This window comes from Catharus ustulatus, chromosome 21 (assembly GCF_009819885.2).
Source record: "Catharus ustulatus isolate bCatUst1 chromosome 21, bCatUst1.pri.v2, whole genome shotgun sequence".
In the NCBI taxonomy this organism is placed as follows: Eukaryota; Metazoa; Chordata; class Aves; order Passeriformes; family Turdidae; genus Catharus; species Catharus ustulatus.
The window spans coordinates 839,545-860,512 of record NC_046241.1 but is presented as its reverse complement, the minus strand read 5'-3'; the positions used below and the strand labels follow the sequence as shown (position 1 = coordinate 860,512).

Genomic DNA, 20,968 nt, shown 5'->3' with positions numbered 1-20,968 from the left:
CTTTCCTGGAGTTGTTAATGCCAAATGTCTCCTTCCAAAGATCCCTTTTCTGATTGAGGAGTAGGGGCTTTCTCATAGATTACAACTGGGCTATGACTCTTTAAAAATAATATTCTTAGGCTGTTTCTGTCAACATAGTCATTCATTAGAAGAAGGCTGTCAGAGGCCATTTCCAAAAAATAAAAGTGGATTGTAGGCACATTCGTTTTCCCAGTTTTAGAAACATTTCTGAATGGAGGTTCATGGAGGAGGGTTCAGAGATGTTTCTGTCCCCCTTCAGGCTCTGACTGCTCTGTAAGATAGAGCTGATTGAACCACATTTGCTAGGGCTGGGCTGTTGGGATTGCTCAGAAGGATGGAAAGAAACTGTTCAGGGCATGAAGTGACAGAACAGGGGAATGGCATCACACTGTTCGAGGATGGGGTTATATGGGATTTTGGGAAGAAATTCCAAGTATCTGGTTAGGAACTGGGTGGGGAGGCCCTGGCACAGGGTGCCCAGAGAAGCTGTGGCTGCCCCTGGATCCCTGGAAGTGTCCAAGGCCAGGTTGGACACTGGGGCTTGGAGTACCCTGGGATAGTGGAAGATGTCCCTGCCCATGGCAGGGGAGTTGACAAGATGGTCTTGTCAATCCAAAGCAATCTGGGATTTTGTGACTCTGTGATGAGTTTGCAGGGCAGAAAAAACCTGGGGCACCTGGGATGTGAACTGACTCTAAATGCACCAGGAGTGGGATTGAATTTGGTGAGACAGGCTCAGGAGTGTGCATTTACCTCTGCTTGGTACCTGCAGCTACAGCCTCAGACTTCTGGATCATGGAAAGATGGGGAGAGAGCAGTAAAACCAGTACAGGTCTCCATGGATCTGCTTCCAGGATGGAAATCTAAAGTGATATCAGGGCTCTGAGAGTACTCTGAGCTCTGAAAGGGCCTGAGCAGCCCCACATGGGGCTGTGCCCACAGCCACACTCGTGGTTCAGCCCAGCTCTGAGCCACACACCCTGCCTGAGCTTCTCTGTAGGATGTTGGTGTCAGCTCAGTTGTGGACATGCCCAAACCTGGCTGTAAGTCCCATTCCCACCTTGATGTCAGCCCTGTCTGGGCACCCTGGAGCTTGCTGAGGATCACTGGTCCTGGTTAACCTCACCAGAGCTGATCCTGCTGTGGATTGACTTGCAAACCTGGCCACACACCTGTCTCATTGCCACGAACTTCCTGATGACCTGGATTTGTGATTGAAGCTGGCTGTCACCTCTGGGCCTTGCTCACTTCTCTCAGGGTCTGTGGGATGGGCCCTGCTATCCCTGGGATCATTCTTGGCTCTCCAGGAAACAGACAGACCTACAGCAGCCCTGATACCTGAGATACTCAAGGAAGTTCATCAAGACTTGCTGCTCAATTCCTTTCCATATTGGATGCACACTGGATACAATTTGTTCATATAAAGTACAGTAAATTCACGAATACAAGCCGCACTGACTATAAGCCGCATCTCTGGGTGTTGGCAAATATTTCGGTTTTTGTCCATAGATAAGCCGCACCCGAATATAAGCCGCTCTGTCGTTCGCAGCGAGGACCCGCGTGCAATTACTAACAGAACCGCGGGAGGGTGGGGTTTACTGGCTGAGCTAAGGCTGTGCAGGCTCGGCCCACTAGGGGCCGCTGACGGGGCCAGGTGGGCCAGCACGGTGCTGCAGCTCGGGGCCAGCCGCCGCTGCCACTGGGCTCGGTCACCCCGGGTCGGCGCTGCCCCGCGGTGGCAGGCAGGGACGGAGCTTCCCCTGCTCCTACGGCAGCGGCGGCGGGCGGGGACGGAGCTTTCCCGCGCCCGTGGCGCCGGCGGCGGGCAGGGACGGAGTTTCCCCACTCCTGCCGCGGCGGCGGCGGGCGGGGACAAAGCACCCCGTCGGCTCCCCGAGCTGCAGCAATGGCGGCGCGCGCTTCCCCCCCCCCCCCGGGCCGCAGCAATGGCAGTGCGGGGCTCCCGTCGGCTCCCCGGGCCACAGCAATGGCGGCGCGGGCTTCCCCCCCCCTCCCCGGGCCGCGGTAGGGGCGGCCCGGGTCCCCCCTCTCCTCCCCGGGCCGCGGCAATGGCGGCGCCGGGCCCCCCCCCGTCTCTCCCCTGGGCTGCGGCAGAGGAGGAAAGAGAGCTCTCCCGCCTCTCTCCCCGCCCCCCGTGCTGCCTGCAGGGAGCCAGGCTCCACCCGCAGTGCAACAGAGTAGCGATTTGTAACAATCGCAAAATGCCGACTTTGCAGCTGCTCGGCTCAGCAGTCTGGCAGGCACTTCTGAGGTTGTATTAGCCGCTCCTGATTATTAGCCGCATTTCCGGTTTAGGAGCAAAATCTTAGTCAAATTGGTGCGGCTTGTATTCGTGAAATTACTGTACTTAAATGCAGTTTTTCATTAAGGCAGCTGCCATTTTGATAGTACAGCTGGTTTCCACACAGACCCTACCTAACCAGGAAAAAAACAGCTCCAGATTCCAGTTGGATGGTGTGTCTTTGCTTCCTCCAGTTCAGTGAGGGAAATCTGTGAGTTCAGGTGCTTTTCCCAGTCTGATGCCACAGTGTTTTAGCAACAGGCCCTCCCTGTTTGTGTATAAAGACACACATTAAAAAATTCATAGAATTGAGCAGAGGAGTATTCCTGTGGAAAGACCCGTTTGCCATAGCCAAGGTGTCTGCTCAGAGTATGGAATTTCAGGCCATTGTTAAGGAATCATTTTCCAACACATTCAGTGAAGACAGTTTTTTTCTCCATAGGTGATGGTATAATTCCATCTGAGCCATCAAATGATCCTGACATCTTTCTAAACAAATATCATACACAAATTATTAACCGGCATTTTTACCTCAAAAAAGTGATGTTGCTGAGACAGTCTGGTCCCTGTGGTGCTGCTGCATCGTGGTAGTGTGTAGATTTGTGTGCCAGATTTTCTCCTTGCTGCCACAGCTTACCAGACACAGGACTTCAAGGTCTTCCCAAAACCAGGAAAGCCAGGAGGGATCACTATGGTTTCTGGACTGCCTGGAGAAACACATTCTGTAGGATTGCCTTGATTGAATTGCATACAGATATGCTTTAGAGAAATCTAATCTTGCTTTTGAGTGACAGAAAATGCAGCAATCTCATAAGGTAATTATTTTGATGAATTATTGCCTCCACTAAATTAAGACTAAAATTAGTCAGCTGTAGCTTTTAACATTGAGTCCTATTTATAACCTTGTCTGCTCAGTGAAGGAGGACTAAGTTACCAAGTTTCTGTCCTTTCTAGACCTGGCCTAGCCTGCTCTCTAGGCCCTGGTTAAATCACAGGAGTGACTTGTGTTTCCATTGTAAGCTCTGCTGTTCTTTGCCCTTGGTTTTCCTTTTGTCTCCTTCTCTGAGTGTTCTCCAGTCTGTTTTCCACCCTTGGCAGGTAGGCACCAGCACTGGGTCAGGAAGTATGTGAGAGCTGGCCCTGCCTTCCTGATCCCCTTGGAAATTCCTGATTGCTCCCCAAGGAGCACCTCAGCCTTTTCAGACACAGCATCATCCTGGGAGCTCCTCTGCTGACCAAGCACAGCAGTGACCGAGCGTTTCCTGCTGCCAGGCTGGAGCCCCCGCTGTTCTCAGCATCTCCTGCATGAAGTGTGTCCTTCAGCACACCCTGAGCCATCCTGCAGGGCTGCAGCACAAAGCCCTGACTGGCTAACTGCAGATCATGCAGTGAGAACCAACCTCCACTTCCCTGCAGCTTCCACTGGGACAGGTCTCTGCTGACTTCTGAGAGGGTTTGAAAAGCTCCTCAAGTTATGCAGCAGTTATGAGGTCAGCTGCCCACAGTGCTGTCTCCAGTCTTGATGCAGATTTTGAGGCAGGAGGTTTTTGTGGCCATTCAGCAACTCAGGATTTTCATTTTTAGAAACATCCTGACCTTTCCATCAGCCTGAGGCCATGAGTTCCACAGTGAAGGTGGCTTTTGCAGAGTAGAGCAGTGGAACTGTGTGATGCTCTCCACCTGTGTTGCTCAACCTTCAGAGTGAGTTTGGCATCTGATGAACTACAGACTGAACATTTTTTTCCCAATGAACTGTTAACTTCCTCCAGACTGCTAGAACTGATACTCCTTTGTCTGTCTTGCATTGCTGCACAAAACTGTTTCTCTCTGCCTAGTGTCAAATGGAGCAGCCTTCTCTGTGGGGTCTCAGTTTGAAAACATGCTGTTTGTTTCATTTGGGAGGAAGAAGAAGAAATTTTGGAAGTCATCGTAGCATGGAGACTTTTGTGTTCAGGTCCCAGAGCAGTGTCTGGGCTGCAGAGGATGTGCAGTGATGCTCTCATTGTGTCTGGCACCAAAGAGTTGCTGGTGGCTGTTTCTCATGGCATTGATGGGGAATAAAGCCCATGGGGAATGGTCCTCATGGGAAGCAGATGGTTCTCAAGCTGGAAATTTTCATATCTGACTATATTTTTGCTGGCAGTTTAGCAGCAGCTGGAGGAGGATTATCCATGGAGATTGAAAGGAAGTGTAGAGAGCAAAACAAACCTCCTGCCTATTTCTCTGGCTGGAGACCAAGCAGAGAAGTATACTGACTAAACTGTGAGAAAATCAGTGCATAATCTGCAGAACTACACTGACATGTGAGGAAATATCATCTTGGGGCTGTGTGTCAGAGCAAAACCTCTGAAATTGCACCCCCTTGTGAATGTACACACTCCCAGTCCCCAGTGCTGCTGATGAAGGTGAGAGCCAGTCACAGTCAAGGTCTGTAAAGTCTCCTGGGATTTTGGAAACGATTGTCCTGTCCCAGCCTGGGGGACTTCTCTCCTCCCCTGTTTCAGAGTCAGGCTGTGGTGCTGCCTGGTGTTCCCTTGAGCGCTGCTCAGCGTGGATGAGGGTTTCTCACTCACACTGTGTAGAATGTGCAGGTGCTGCTGTTGTCCCTTCACCCACAGAAATCACTGGCAGGGAGCTGGGGCTGTGGGTTAGTTGAACCTTCTTTGTTAGTGATTTTTCAGGACAGGCGGTTGGGGTTGGACTGGGGCTTCAGGAGCCATGTCCAGATTTCCATAGAAGAGGAATGAAGGGGGTTCTTAGACAGTTTCTCCACTTTTGCAATGGTTTATTTGATCCATGTGGCCCAGATGAAGGACTGTCCCCCTGAAGGTGTTTTAGATGACTTTTGGCATTAAAAATTCCTCGCGCTCCTCACTGTGTACTGCAGAGACCAAAATATAGATGCATTCAAAGAGCATGTCCCAGTAATATTTAAAATTTCTCTGGAGATGGGACCAAAGGCCTTTATTCACTCTGCCTCCTAATTCCACTCCATTCCATTTCCAACAGTGCCCTTTCCTTTATATTTGTTCAAAGAGACAAGGAATGCAGCTGGAGATCACTAGGATTTATTCAAGGCTCAAGAAACAAAGATGTAAACTTCTCCCTACTCAGAGCTCTGAGTAGTTTAGAAACCTGCTCCCAAAATTCAGTCCGTGGAAATGGAGGCCAGAGCTGTAGGTACCCCAGCCAGGCCGTGGCAATGACACAGTGCTCCTGGGTGGATGGGGTCATTCCTGCTGGAGGAGGAATGGGTTGGTCATGTGGAAGGGAGCTCACAAGCTTCACCAATGTCCCCTCAGGTGATGGGGGAGCCCAGCTCTGTTCCAGGGGCTCAGTGCCTCAGCAGCTTCAGCAGGCCCCGTTCTGGGAGCTCCCTGGCTGTGCAGGCACTAGTTCTGAGTGTTCCTATCCAGAGTTCTCTCGATCTCCACTCTTCGTGGCAGTGAAGACACAGACGAACCAGTCCAGCAAAAAATCTCCGGCGTCCATAAACCGCTGTTCCACCCTCCTGCACCGCAGCCCCTCCGGGGTCCCGCCCGCATCCCAGTCCCAGATGTTCCGCACTCCAAATTCCGGATCCCCAGGAAGCAAGGCCATCACAGGTACCAATTGCCTTTCAGCATTCTGAACTGCTTGGTGTCCAGACCCTTCCTGGCCTCAGTCTGCTCCATCCATAACTGTCCTGTAAAAACTGCTCGCAGAAGCAGCTGGGAGGATTAGATCCTTTATCATCTCTTCCCAGTGACGAGTTGTTTTTGTTAAACAGCATGGTAACCACAAGTTAGAAAAGACCCTGGTTTCAAATCCTGGTGTTACAAACTGAGAAGAGCTTCCTGACAAGGATTGGTGTAATGGCTTGTCAGGAATGGGGATTTTTGCTTGGTTTTCAGCACTGTTTGGCATTCAGTGTTTGTTTCCCTCGAGGTGATGTTTTCAGGACTAGGCCTGTGTCTTTAGAAATGAAATGGAGTACAACTGTTTTCACAGTGCTCCATTCCTCACAGGGACCTCTGAGACATAAACAGAAAAATCAGTATTACAGAACTATTACTGAGGAGTTAGAAAATGCAAGTTAGGATTGATCCTCCCATTGTCTCTGTTTTCTCTGAGTATGAGAGGTGGCCGTGGTGGGAGAGGCCATGGATGCTGAACAAGGATGGGTTTTGTTGGATAACACGTATTCACAACTGCCAAGGGCTTGGTCCATACAGATAATTTTACTTCACATTCAAAAGGTTCCAACTTGAGCAGAGAGAACAGAGTGAGGTGCCCTGTCAGTGTGGGAAGGGCACAGTAAGACCAAGCAGGTGCATTAAACAGATTTTTCTTTATTTTTTCAGACTTTGGGGAGGTTTTGGGGAGGAAGCTAAGGGATGAAGGCAAAACCACCATGCAAAATTTTACAAAGGTCTTTAGAGACCTCCATCGCACTGCCACTTGTGACATAAGCCAGGACTTGAACCTGGGTGTCTTGGGAGGGGGTGGGTCAACCCAAATCATTTTGTCACCATCTGATTTCCTTATTATTTAAGGCCACTTGTTTCTGTTATTTATCTGCCAAGTGGCATAGATAGATGGATTGATAGATAGATAGATAGATAGATAGATAGATAGATAGATAGATAGATAGATAGATAGATGGATAGATGGATAGATGTCCTCCAGTTCAGCCCTGTTTGATGTCTTTCTTTTTCAGTTAATTTGGTTGCCAAGTTTGCTTGTTCTCCTGAATTTTAGGAGTCAGGAGTGTAGTTGTTTGAGAGTTTGAGAAGCCTGCTCAGGACTTGGAAGGGTCCAATGAGGACTGGCTGGGCCAAAATCCACAGGCTGGGCTCTTCCTGCAGTTCAGGTCTCTGATAGCCCTAAAGCTCACATGTGTGAGCCATGCTGCATCCCTGGGAGCCTGCAGGGACCTGGGGCCTCTGCCAAGTCCTGACAGCAGTTTTGATCACTCCAGTGGTCTGCAGGAATAAAACCATGATCTTGAACCAGTTTTCAGGAGTCTCCATCACTCCTGAATGAAACACTTGTGTCCCCAGTCCTGGCCAGTGTGCAGGCTGAGCCCAGCAGAGCCAGGCCAGGCCATGTCCATGTGAACCCCTGGGGTGACAGTGGGCTCCAGAATAAGAGTGCAGGGCACGGCTCTGTCCAGAGCAGGTCACACACATCACACACGTTGCTTTGGCCAGTTCATTTTTTTTTAATCTCTAGTTTATCCTTTGAACCACTACAGTAAATGCATTTGGCTGGATATTGCAAACCTGGTAAAGTGAGACAGGACCTCATTGCACTTTGGAACTGGTGCTGAGGGACACCAGGCTGAGCAGGGTGGGAGGCCCCAAACTGTGCTGTGCAGAGATGCTGCAGGACTCTGGCCACTGCCTGGAGCAGGAAGCACTGAGTCCAGGGAAGAGCCCTCCCAGTACAGACCCTGGGAACTGCCCTGCCAGATCAGTGCCCTGCAGACACTGATCCCCCTCAGCATTCAGCAGTACCCAAGTTCCTGGCCCAGGGGGGCTCTGGGAACAAGGGCACTGGGAAGCACAGAGCCAGACAGTCTTGCACAGCTTTTCCAGATATGGTGGGCAGGCCCTGAGACAGCCCTTCAGGCCTCTGCTTCAACATTCTCAGGAGGGTGTTTAGGAAGGGAATGCAGGTGACTGGGAAGCACAAGGAAAGCTGGCACAGTGCTTCTGTTGGTGAAACTGGTGTGGTGCTGAGGCCCCGAGTTCAGTCTCAGACTGGTCACCTGTGCTCACAGGCTTTAAGGGCTGCTTGTCGCCTTAAGGAAGAGTAAGATAAGGGTTGGGTTTTTTTGCAGGGGAGGAAGCCATGACCTTTCTGGTTCAGTCAGGACTGGTGTTCATGGGCTCCCTAAGAGCCAATCCAGGCCACCTCAGCCAGAAGGCATTCAGGAAAAATACCCACCTGTTATCCCTTCACTTAATCTGGCCCATTTGCCTCCAAAATGATGTATTTGACCTTTCTGCTGTATTCAGGGTCTGTGATTATGTGGCACAGGAGCAAGTCTTGCCTCCTGTCTGCCCGGTTCTACATCCAGTGTTGACCAGTCACCATCCCTGCTTTGTTCTCCACCCAGCAGAAAGTGCTTTCAGCAGAAGAGTGGAAGGCAAGGTGCAAAACAACTTTGAAGAAACAAACAGCAATTCCCAGAACTCCAGTGGTAAGTGTGGTCATCCCTTCCTACCACTTCCATGTTCCTCTCCAAGCCAGATGCAGCTATGCTCAGTGAATGTTAATGTATTAGGGGTACCTTGTTTAAGCTCACTGGCAGCCAGGCCTCCTGGGGTAGTGCCTTATTCTCCCTCCTCCCCAGCTTTCTGGCTCTCTAGTCCTGTCAAACAGGTGATGTGGGAATCCTGCTGCCAAGGACCAGGTACCTGAGCATAGGTTTTTCAGAGGGGAAAAGATGTGGAGAAAGGATGGATGGAGATCAAGCAGTACTTTGTGCTGTGTCTGTGTATCAATGCAGTCCTGGTGGAGCAAAGACATTTGCAATCAGCAAGAGTTTGAGGACTGTGGGTAGAACAGCAGTTTGCAGAGTACAGTGATGCTGGGCATGACAGTTTATTTAAATGTCACTGTAACCAGTGCCCAGCTGTTTGTGCAGTCACTGCATCGAGGTCACAGTGAATCAGATGTGTGTATATGAGACCAAAATACGTGTGCTAGAAGGAATAAAAATCCCCTCCACTTGTGCAGTTTCCTTGCAGTGTTCAGTCCCAGTGATAGTACTGAACATAACCAGTGGCCTAGACAATTTTGTTCAGGTCCAGTACCTATAGAGTTTTCCATGCAAGGTTTTTAGCCTGCCTGTGTATTGCCTGGCCTTTCAGTGGGCCACTACCATTTTTCATGCTCCCTAATTGGAGCAAAAGTGACAGACCAAATGAAATATAGTTTTGGCATCTTGCTGCAGAGATAAATAACATGCCATCAGAAAAGCCTGGCCTCCCTCCATTCTCCATCCAAGAGAGGCAGAGTATGTGGTGTTGGCAATGCCTCTGGCTGGAATGGACAGGTAAGGGGTGGGGTATCTCCCTGGAGCAGGTTACACAGTGTCTCTTGGGAGTTGTATCTGCCTCAGAAGCAAGTAGGACTTTCTGGAACCATGTTGAAAAGCAGGGATGTGGTGTTGGAAAACCCATGTGTGGTAGCAGAGTGGGTGATGGGGAATGGGGAAAAAAGTTTGTTGCTAAAATACTGTGTGTTGTGTTTTGGGGAAGAATCCTGTACTAATCCATCATTCACCACAATTGCAGCTGGTCATTCGGGCACAGAAAAACCTAAAGAAAAGAGGTGTAAGCAGAACCCATCAGGTGAGCTTGTCTCTGTTTCAGGCACTTAGTCCTGTTTCTGCTGAACAGTCAGGAGTCCTTGGGGCTGCCTGGGCCCTGGTCAGTGAGCCCAGCCTGGCTGCAGCCCTGGACATCGTCCTGGCCTCTCTGCAGCTCATGTCTTGTCTTCTGTGGGTGCTGGAAGTGTTTTGAAGGGTTTCAAAGCCTTTAAGTGCACATCTGTAAATGCCAATACACCACTTGGGGCCCTGACTCCTCTGGAGCCCTTGGAAATCTGCAGCCTGAGACTGTAGCTGTTTTATTCCTGTCAAACCCTGTATAACCAACAAAGGAAGAGCAGAAATATCTTTCTTCCTGTCAGGCATGTCATTCATTCCTGAAGCCAACAAATCTGCATTGTAAACCTGGCTACTTTTGTGAAGTTTTGCAGGAGGGGAGAAGAGCCTGTAGCATGAACCTGTCCAGGAAGCACTGTCAAGAAACATAGAGTGGCTGTGCTGAGAAGTCCAAGACTTCAGTTCTTTCTGAGCTATTAAATACTGACCTACTCTTGCTGTGACACATCTCCCAGACTCTCCCTGCCATCTCCTTGTACCAGCTCACATCACACTCATCCTCCTCAATGTGTTTCTTTCTGGACCGCAACATTTAAAGCACATGAGGGAAAGTTCACAGCAAAAACAAAAACAAAAACAAAGACAGAAATTCTTACAAACTGAGTAGCAAGTTTCCTGTGATTTGCTCATCTTGTTCCCTGTAAGGAGTGTTTCTGTCTGTACCACATGTAGTGTCAGTTTATTTTAGTGGCTCAGCCAAGGGCCTTGCAGGCTGCAGAGGAGTTGCAAGGTACTCACCTAAAGCTTTGATTGAGCCAAGAAACCAGAGGAACTCAAGTGAGCTGCTCAAGACTGGTTTGAGGGGAGTTGGGCTCTGGTTTAAGCAGCTGGCTTTCTCCTCACAGCCAGGCTGGTGTATGGGGATGTACAAACTTCTTCCCTTTTTCCTTCCTTTATCTATCCTGCATCCTCTTTTCTTCCTCAACCCTGTTTTCCCCCTTTGGCTCCATTTTTGTGCTGCTTCCTACAGGTCCCATTCAGTGCTCTTTTCCAGCCCTTGTACCAAGCCATTTCTCCTTTTATTCTTTCCAGTTCTCAGGGGTCCCAGTGGCCTCATTGGCAACAGCCTGGGTGAGCATCACCAGTCACCATGAGTGTCACTGGTGGTCAGAGAGGCCCTGGAGAGCTCTTTGTTCTCAGATGTCTGGGCAGAGCTCTCTGTGGCTGCTTTTTGGAAGAGCTGACGTGTCCTTGCTCCCCATTTTCCTTCTTTCCATAGCTGTGTCTCAGTGGGTGGGACAAACACCATATGGCTCAGTGTCACATGTGGGATGGGAACTCTTGGGTGATTCTGGCACCGTTGGCTTGTCCTTGTGCTCCAACCAGCAGATTTCTCCCAGGCAGGGAAGCAGGTGGTGGTAATGTGGTGGGGAATGACAGAAGGACGGACACTTCTGTCCTCCCACTCCCATCTGCTGTTTGCTTGTCACCAAACTGCTGCTGTAAGGAACAGTCACCAGGTTTGGGAGGTAAATGTAGGTCCCAGCTGAGCAGCCAAGAGCTGTGTGACTTGGCCTTGTTAAATGCCTGATGGCTCTTGCACTCTGTGGGTGTGAGTTTTGTGTCACAGGCTCAGCTACAGAGGTACCAAAGAGAGCAGCAGGAGTTTTTTAGGCCACCCGGCTGGGGACATTCTGCATTTTCCCTGTGTCACCATCCTGACTGCAGTGGCACAGACCCCTTGATGTCTGGAGTGAGGGGCAGGACAAGCAGAGCAGAGAGGTCAGCAACTAAAACCATCTAATATACACTGGGGTGCAATGCTGTAGGAAGTCCTGAGTGGGAGTAAGAATGGCAAATGTTGGAGTTTGGATGTCTCTTCCCTATGCACACAATTCCAGTCCTTGTCACAGTGAGTGCAGGTACCTGGCAGCCTTATCTGTGTGACCTGGCATCTGGCTGCCCAGAAGAGAGCAGCTCTGTGCTGTGTGGCAAACCCTGCTTTGGGCCTGATTTGAGTCCCAGCTTTGTCTCCCAGCAGGGTGGGATGGAGACAGGGAGTGGTGAAGGACTCAAGCTGTCATCCACATTATGATTGGAGAGTGTTCTTTGTACTCATGGAAAAGGGTCTCCACATACACTTGAACTTGCTTTTTGATGAAACCTGGAAGTTCCACAGTGCTTTAAAAATAGCATCCTGCTAAAATGTTCCAATTGCTCCCTTCTGCTGCTTCGGGAGCACAGGCAGCAGAGGTCCCAAGTCACACTGAGCTTCTGTTCATCCACTGCTGAGCTCAGGGAGGAACAGAAAGCAGTGCCATGACCTGATCCTGAAGCATGAAATGCGCTCACTGGGATGAACAGTAGAAGCTGTTATTCCTTAGGGTGCCATAAAGCTGCTTTCCCTGGGTGGGGTCATTCTGCTGGCTCTGCACACATGCTGGGGTTTTCTGGTCTAAATTCTCAAGAGGCCAAACAATATTTCAAGGCCAGCTTGTGCACTGTAAAAGGCAGTGATGATCAGCCTGAGCATGGGTAGGGAAATCCCCAGAAAGGGGCTGGGCTGAGTGTTGTGTTCCACAGTGAAGGTCACTGCCTTCCTTTTCATTCATGTGTGGTTGGAGAGGAGCCTTTGGCCAGGGCTGGGCCCTGCTCTGCTGCCCTCTGTCAGCACAGGGCTCCCAGGCTCTGGGATCTCCCCAGGCTTTTCCTTCCTGTGACTCCAGACAGGGACCATGACCTTCCTCAGGGACTAGAACCATCTCTAACTCAAGTGTTTACAGCCCAGTGCAACTTGAGCCATTGTTTTGGGCACTATGGATGGCTCCTTTTTGAAATGAAGGCTGAGAGGGATTAAGGAAATTGAGAGACTCCAAGAAGTAAAATAAAAGCAAAAAAGGGGAAAAAAACTTCTTTAGTTTCAACACCTTCAAATACAGCCATTAAAGGGGAAATCTAATTGAAATTTGTCAGGTTTGTTGAAGTCTGAATTTGCTCAGTGTTTTGGGTGTGAAAGAGAACAGTTAAAATTATGTAGGGAATTGGGAAATATTTTGAACTTTCAAGGTTGATTTAAGCTGTATAAATATGTCTCAATTTCATCTGTTGCTTTAGGGAACTATTACTGTCAGAACTTCCAGTGCAACAAATGTTAGCATTTACAGTTTTTAAAATGTCAACACTTTTCATTCCTATTTACACAGGGAAGCTTTGCTTTCCAGCACTGTTTATTCCAGACTGGGGAGAGGGTCAATGGAAATGTCTTCTTTTTTTTAAACAGTTTGTGCCAAGCTGAGATGAGATTGAGACCAAAAAATTTTATTTCCTACATTTTATTTAGAATGCAAATTCTTGCAAAAGCCTGAGAATCTCCCATTGTCAGGATTTAAAGGACACAGGACTAGATTTTAAACACAGATTTTCAGAAATGACAAGCTTTCTTCCCTGGTTTGGCCATACATCCCCTTCTGCTCATGCCCTGTAGTCCAGCCATCACACAGCCCATCTGAGGAGATTTCTGCTGGAAAGACAGCACTTTTAGGATAACATTTTTGATGGGTGATTAGTGTTTGGGGTATAATAATTCTTGATTACTGATTGCAGTGTGACATTAGCACAGCCAGCCCCCATGCCTCTGCTTCCTGAGGTGCACCCAGCTGCCTCTCAGGCTCTGTCAGCACAAATACAACTTCCATTAACATTCATCTGTTAATTCTCTTTCTCATCTGTAGTTGGTTTGGGACAGCTACAAGTCTCCATGGAGTTGGGAGAGCCAATGGCCAAATCTGAGGAGTGAGGAAAAGGGGAAGGGGGAGTTGTTCTGTGAGCTCCCACTCTACACAGCACAGGGGATGCTGATGATGGGGCAACACAATTGCACAGATAGACAGAGCTGCATTTGCAGAGCAGCCTGAAGTGCTGTGCCCAGGAGGAGGGTAAGCAGCTGAGTGCAGTTCCCACCAGGAGAATGAGAGTCACACAGGGAAACATTCAGTTAAGGAAGTGTCACTTTGCTTGGTTGCATAAATAAGTCACTGTGTCCACTGGGCATTTGTGTGGAATTGAGGTTTCTAGGAATGAACTGTTTATTTCTGGTGCCATGTTAATTTAAACTGTTCAACAGGCAACTTGCAGACAGGAAGAAATATTTCTGGGTTAAAATAACCACTCAGCCTCCAGTCTCTGTGGGTGATATCCTGCCAATTGCTCCAGAGCCTTGAGACACCAGGGAAGAATTGAGGCAGTCCATATGAAAGCATTGAGGCAAGGAGCACTCAGCAGAACTGGGGCATGCAGCCAGGGCTAGGGCTGAGGATTGCAGTCTGCAAGCACAGATACTGAGCTGGGGCTGGGCAGGGCATGGCCAGAAGAGTCCCTGAGAGAACAAAGCATGCAGAAAAACCTGAACTCTCACTTTGCCTGGACAATCTGTGGAGGGGAGGATTACAAAGCCCCAGTGCAAGGTGATTTATCATTAATCAGTCAAACCCTGGCATTTCTATCACTGGATAGGTGGCTTTAGCAGAAGTGACTGTGTTGTAACAGGGATGTGACAATGCATGGATAAAAAATTGTCCAGTTGTCAATCTGAAGACCAGAAAAATCCTAAGAGTCTTCCTTCACATAAAACAGTGCTGCATTGAGTACCTGAGCTGCTGTTTCATACTGACAGTGGTTTCCATGTGAGTAGCAGGCCAAGCATAACGAGGGCACTGTGTCAGCACTTCTGGCTGGAGAGCAGCCAGAGGTGGTGCTGAGAATTCTTTGGACTGTTTTAAGTGCTCTGTGCCACTGCTGGGCTCTGTGCCTGCTCCAGATCAGATTCTCTTCTGGGGGGACAGTGAAGTTGGGGTTTGCCCCTCAAAAGCTCTCCTGAAGCTGAGCTGCTACAAGAGCCCTGGAATGCCTGGAGCCACGGACGGTGCCACGGGCATCGTGTGTTTCCTGAGTGGGCACAGCAGTGCCCAGAGTGGGGACCACAGGGAGAAGGTGCCTAGAGGAGCCTGCCCTGTTCAGCTGCTCAGCAGGGCCGGCTTAGGGACTTGTTTCAGTGAAGATCTTGCCCCAGGTACAGAGCTCAGCAGCTGCAGGAGCACCTGGAGCACTGCTGGCTGATGACAATGTGTAATCAACAGCATTCTGTAGGAGCTGGTGTCTGCCATGCATCCCCTTTCCACAGCACTGTCCAGTCATGTCTTTGCCAAGCATCATCCATGTCTTCATCTCCATTCCTTACAGGCTGGCCCTGCCATCTGGAGCCCTCTTCAGCAGCTCAGGTCCTCAGCACATTGGGATGTTTAGCAGGCAGGCTCACTGTGCTTGTCCCATGCAGTTCACGAGGGCAGCTTTCCTTCCAAGGAAACCAAACCAGCTCTGTCAGGGAGCCCTGAGAGCCTCAGTCCTGGATGTGCCAGCTCACAGCCTTGGACCAGGGACCATTCTGGAAATGTTCCAAGTCCATGACTGAATATTTAACATTAATAATTAATGATTTCTGCCCCTCTGCAGGGGTCTGACATTAATGACCTCACCTGGGAACTGTAGGAAAGCACACATGGTCTGAAGTGCTGGGATCACTGCTTCTGCTCCAGGGCACTGGGAGCTGGATGCAGACAACTCCTGGTTGCCCAAGGGGCAGCCAGCACCCACTTTTCAGTCACACCTTACAGAAAGGCAACCTGCAAGGTGTGCTGCATAGGAAATGTGCATTCTCAGCCTGAAGTAACTGCACTGCTTAGGAGCTCTCTCCTTTGGCATCCAGGGAAAGTGAAACACCCTGGCTTTCCCTCCCAGTTTTAGTTTAAAGAAGCTGCATGGTGAAACTGGGAATTTGCATCTGGAGTACCAAAGAAAACCTTTGTAAAGGGTTTCTTGCCCCGAGGCTTTTCTTTACTAGGTTGCTTTGCTTTGCTTTTCTTGCCCCTTGTTTCCATTGCTGTAGCATTGGGTGTGTGTTAAAATCTCTGGACATTTTAAATTGGACAGGAAAGATGCAGAACCCTGGCCATGAGAATTTGAGCAAGGGAGAGAAAATGGACATGTTGGACATGTTGGATTTTGTGGCAGATGGAGCTCCCATCCTGCCCTGCCATGGATAACTCTGGAAGTGCAGAGTAGAGATAAGGAGCAGGGAGCAGATAGGCAGAGCAGTGTAGCATGCAGCAAGGTCTCTGCTAGTCTCAATATTTAAATCTCTTTCTTTTTTGCAGAAACCGCAAGTCCCCTGATTTCAAATCCTTTCCCGCTTTTACGAAGTAAGTGTGATGGATGTCTGTGGTGCAAAAGGCAGGGACTGCCCTCCTGCAGCCCTGCTGCCCTGCCCTCTGAGCAATTTTCATCAATAAGTGCTGTTTTATTACAAGTCCAGGTGTCAAAGAATAAAATGCCTCACTTCTGGGGCTCTGGTGTCAGATTTAAATGCAACAGAAATTCTCCAGGGTGTTCCTGTGCAGTCTGGGGCTGCCAAATCACTTCAGTCTTCAGGGAGTTTTTTGTGAGAGTGTTCTGAGACCAAAATTTGAAAATGAACCCATATTTAAGTTACATTTACACACAGAAAAACTTGTCATCAGGGCTCAGCTCAGTAAACACCAGCACAGAGCCAGTTCCCTGTGGCTTGGAGCACAGATTGGAGACAGGGAGCTGGCAGGAGGGGACAGAGAGCAGGTCTGGCATGGGTGGACAGGTCGTCCCTGCTGGAGACTCTGCCCTGTGGACTTGATGCTTTCAACAGGTGGAACTTCTTCCTTTGCCTTGCAGTGTGTTTGGTTCCTGGCACTGGGATTTTGGGGTGATACAGTCTGTGGCAGCCTGGTGATGCAGGCCAGGCCTGAGCATGGCCATGGGGGAGGAGGAAAGGTGTTCTTCCTCCTCTTACAAAGCTGAGAGAGAAACAAGGGCTTTATTCAGAACATGAGTTCATGGGGGAAGAGAAATCCAATTAATGCCAAGATGTTTGAAAAGGGTGGTGAATTTGAGACTCCTCTTTTCCAAACATGCTCCAGAGCACCTTGTTACCTCTTACTGTCTGAGCTGGCTGGAAGTGACAGAAGTTCTGGTTTCAAGAAACTTCCACTGATTTTGGGGTATGCTGGTGTTTTTGTAGGATCCTGCTGCTGTTTTCCCTGCCTTGTCTCATGGATCTGGGTCAAAGGGAAGGTGCAATTATGCTGTTAGTAAAGCTAAAGTCAGTGGGAACATTGGGTGGAAATGCTGGGAAGTTTTCCTCACAGTTGTTCTGCATTTGTTTTTCACCAAGATGTGCAAAGAAGTGTTGAAATGTGGGTCTTTTCTGCTGAGGAAAGAGCAGCCTGGGGGCTGTCCCTGCTGGGCCTTGGTGACACCCTGCTGGTGTCTGTCACTGCACAAGCACCTCAGGGCGCTTGCTGGTGAAACTTTCTGTTAAAGCTCTCAACTCCTGGCTTCAGACCAGGCTCTGCCATTTTCCCTGGCTTAGATGTGGCAATGAGAGTTAACATGGGAATTAGAGTGATTTATTTAACCTAAGAAGAGGCAGTGGTTTCCCCTGCCTTGGCTCACACAGCTGCTATCTTGCTGTGGGGCCTTGCTCACTGGGTAAAGTACTAATGAAAGTGTCTAATTGTAGCCTTGGGGAAAGATGTTTTAAATTGTGCAACCAGATGTGAGCATTAGTTCTGTGTGTCTCAGGACACTGAAGAGATTTCAGCAGCTGCTGGTTGAAACCTGCTCTCAGAAAACACCTCCCTGAGCACAGGAGGTTCCTGTGGGCAGCACAGAAGGGTCCAGCTTTCCTTGTACCACCACCAGCTGGGAGCAGAAGGACAGAGAGCAGAAGGGGAGACCTTTGCTGAGTTCAGCCCACCTGAAGGAGAGCAGGTCCCTGAGGATGCATAAAGCTAAGGCTGAGTAAAGAAGAGCTGAAGTCCCCAGGGTGAAGGACAAGCAGAGGTTCTGCAGTGGTGGGGGGTTGTGCTCCCAGGAAGGAGAATGGAGCACAGGTGTGGCTCAGGTGGGTGTGCAGAGCAGTTCTGACAACTTTTCCAGTTTAAGTTGCAAGAGAAATCAAAGGGAGGAGGACTTACTGGGTTGCCAGCCCAGGTGAACAATTATTTTGCAGCAGTGATTTTTCCCTGGTTTGGGATACAGATTGCCTCTTTCTTCTATCCACCTTCCAGATCCCTCTTCTTCTTCTAGGCCTGGCACATCCCACCTTCCTTCCAGCCAGCCTGACTGTTCCCAGCTCTGCACTCTGGAGCATGAGGGGCTCAGGAGCTGAAAGCTCAGAAGGATGAGGGTTAAGAGAGCTCAGGGAAATGAAGTGAGTGAGTTCATTCCCATGAGGATTCTGCGCATCCTCCCAAGCATCCCTTCCTCTGGTTCTGGGAAAGACTTTGGAATTGTTGGGTGAATTTAATTTTTTTGCTTATTTTTAACATGGCTCATTTTTGTTTGTGGTAGACTTAGACTTCTGTATGTTCTTTATCTCAGAATTATTTAGAAAATGCTTTGGCATTTTCAGAACGTGAAATTAGCTTTTGAAAGTAGGTGATGATTTTGTTTCCAAAGTTGGACATTTCTGGGTAGAGCAGAAGGGGCATCTTTTGGAATTGAGATGAAAATCAACACAACTTTTCTGAGGGGATGGCTAGAAAAATAGCACAGGTTTGTGATGATAAAATAGCTGGGAATTCAGCAGGAGGGAGATGAAGCAGCTCGGGGAGACAAAGTGAGCTGAGAAGGAAATGTGAGTGTGTGTGTGGGAAATGTGCAGCTTGGAGAGTGCTGGCTGATGGGAGGGCTTTGCCTGCTGCTGAGGCTGTCTCTGAGCTCGGGGAAAAGCTGTGCTGGAAACCTGCTCCCAGGGCAGCTGGGGGTTTGTGTGGGGGCAGAGAAGGGCCTGGGACTGCAGTGCTGAGCAGGGGTTCTCTCACTGTCTCTTCCTCTGCACTGCAGGCAGAGGTGGCAGAAGGGAATGCAGGTGTCTGTCTGTCTGTCTGTCTGTCTGCTGAGGTGTGAATGGCACATGAGAGCTGCCAGTGTCCAGGGACCATGGGGTGACATCTGCAGCTGGCAGCAGTGAGAGGTACAGCAGGGTCTGTTGTCCCCTCTGCTGGAGGCACAGGGGCTCCAGCAGAGCAGAGGGGCAGAGAGAGGGGGTCACACTCCTCTGACCTGCCAGGAGCCTGTCAGCAGCACTCAGCAGGCTCTCAGAAGTGTGACTGCTGTCATTAGATTCTTCACACGTTAATTTTGATGCTTGAAGGGGCAGTCAGGCCCCCTCAGTTTGAGATGCTTCCATCTGAGCAGTCTGGGCCCCATGAGCAGCAGAGGCACAGGTGTGTCTGTAACACAGGTCATGGACATTGAAATGTGAGCCCAAGAGGGATGGTTTGCACCCACAGGGAGCCTTCTCCTCTCTGACAGTTAAAAATAAGTGTAAACAATTAGATTGTCTTGCGCCTCTTGTGGCATTGTACCACAACTTCCTCACTACTGATGATTTCAGCAGACACAGCCTGTCCCTGTTAATTCCCAAGGACTAAAATCCCTGTGTACCACTCAGCTGTCCAAGCCTTCTCTTTTTTCCACAAGCAGTTACTTAAGTAATTTTTTACTTTTAAGTAACCGAATTTCCAAACTTCTATGCCGCAGCAAAGCCCTGGAGCAGCATAACAAGCAGACACAGTGAGTTAAAACATTCAGCACAACTCCAAACAGAGCTGACTCCATCATTTCAGAGGCTGTAGGTTCTGTGGGAAAGGTTTAACCTCACAGCATAAAAGTACAGCTTGTACAAAACTCGCTCATGTTCTCTTTTTTCTCAAGGATTCCTGTAGCCCTGATGTGGATTCTGGGGTTTGCTCCCTGAGACAGACTTCTCACAGGGTATAGGCAGCCTTGTGCTTCCCTAGGTTTTGTTTCTTCTATCCTGGGTGCTGGTGCTTCTGCTTATTCGTTGGTACAGGATATGTTTTTCCCTTTGAACTTAAATCTAGACTTCTGAAATATTTAGCAATAGACCCTGCTCCGTGTGTGTGCCGGGCATTTGTATCCAAAACTGTTCATATGCCAAATGTGTTTGTTCATTCTGTTGCTCCAGGACAGAATGCCCCAGTGAGAGGTGGCAGTGCTGGTGTGGCTGCAGGAACAGAGGCAAACTGCAATGTTCCCACATTTCAGCACTGTAGTTCGAGATCACGTCTGTCAACCAATGCACTAGAATGATACTATTTAAACAGGCAACTGCAAACATTTGCTTTTAGGTTAATTCAGTGGAAGAAAATGCACTTTCAACACAGAACAAGGCTAAATGTATCTTTCAGCCCACAAGGGAGCTCTTCACCCAGCTCTTTCCTCACTCCAGCTCATCCATATTGCTCTGGCACATGGCTCTCCTGCTCTGCTCTCAGCCTTCAGGCACAGCCCTGGTTCCTGTGCTTCCTGCCCTCCACCTCTGCTTCCCTGGCATCCTGCTGCCACCCAGCCCTGTGTTACTCACCAGTCCCTGGTCTCACTGCATTTGGTGACAGCCACAAAGCCCCAGCTGAGTTCCCCCATGGCACTGCTCCACCTCCAGCCTCCGACTGCAGCATTTGTCACAACCCAGTGCTCCTTGTCTCACTCAGGAAAGGCAGCAGACACTGAAATGTGACAGAACTGGATGGAAGATAAATCCACCAGGCTTTACTCACAGGCACAAAAATAGCAGGGATACACTCAAGGCAGGCTGCAGCAGCCTGGGCCAGCAGACCCTGGCCAGTGGGCAGCCTCCCAAAGAAACCTTTGTGCAGATCCCTGAAATGCCCACACACATCAGGGCAGCAGGTGCTTCCCTTAGTGCCCTGCCTGTCCCCTGGCCATGAAGTGCAGCAGGAGGAGGTGCCCAGCCCCAGCCCAGGAGGCAGAGCCCTGCCCACAGCTGTACACACTGAGGTATGCACCTGTGCTGCTTCCCTGCAGACTCTGTGTAATTCTTCTGAACTGATTTCTCCCAAACAGAGCCTTACACCTGTGGAGCTTGTGGAATCCAGTTCCAGTTTTATAACAATCTCCTGGAGCACATGCAGTCCCATGCAGGTAAGCTGGGCACTTTGACTCGCTGCAAGCAGAGAATTAAATTCTGTGCTGCTGCCTGGTGCTGACCCCAATGTGTGTCCATAGGGTTCTCAGTGCTCCCCATTCCCACAGCCCCAGTCATTTCACCTGCAACAAACACAGTCATCCCTCCAAGGCTGGAGCACGTAGGCTCAGGGTATAGTGCAAATATTGCTCCTCTCTTTCTAGGG

At 49.5% G+C, this 20,968-nt stretch overlaps 1 protein-coding gene across 16 annotated transcripts in view; it reads left to right on the top strand.

Moving 5' to 3' along the window:
* ZNF618 (zinc finger protein 618) overlaps positions 1-20,968 on the top strand; it is a 147,141-nt gene that overhangs the window by 111,396 nt on the left and 14,777 nt on the right. For 9 of the 16 annotated variants that reach the window (XM_033077179.1, XM_033077175.1, XM_033077178.1 and 6 more), the window contains 5 exons: positions 5,740-5,928; positions 8,427-8,510; positions 9,610-9,666; positions 15,911-15,955; positions 20,682-20,759. In XM_033077179.1, the coding sequence (XP_032933070.1) occupies positions 5,740-5,928; positions 8,427-8,510; positions 9,610-9,666; positions 15,911-15,955; positions 20,682-20,759 (453 nt within the window). The remainder of the gene's footprint in view (positions 1-5,739; positions 5,929-8,426; positions 8,511-9,609; positions 9,667-15,910; positions 15,956-20,681; positions 20,760-20,968) is intronic. The other 7 variants (XM_033077182.1, XM_033077181.1, XM_033077168.1 and 4 more) reach the window with 4 other exon arrangements.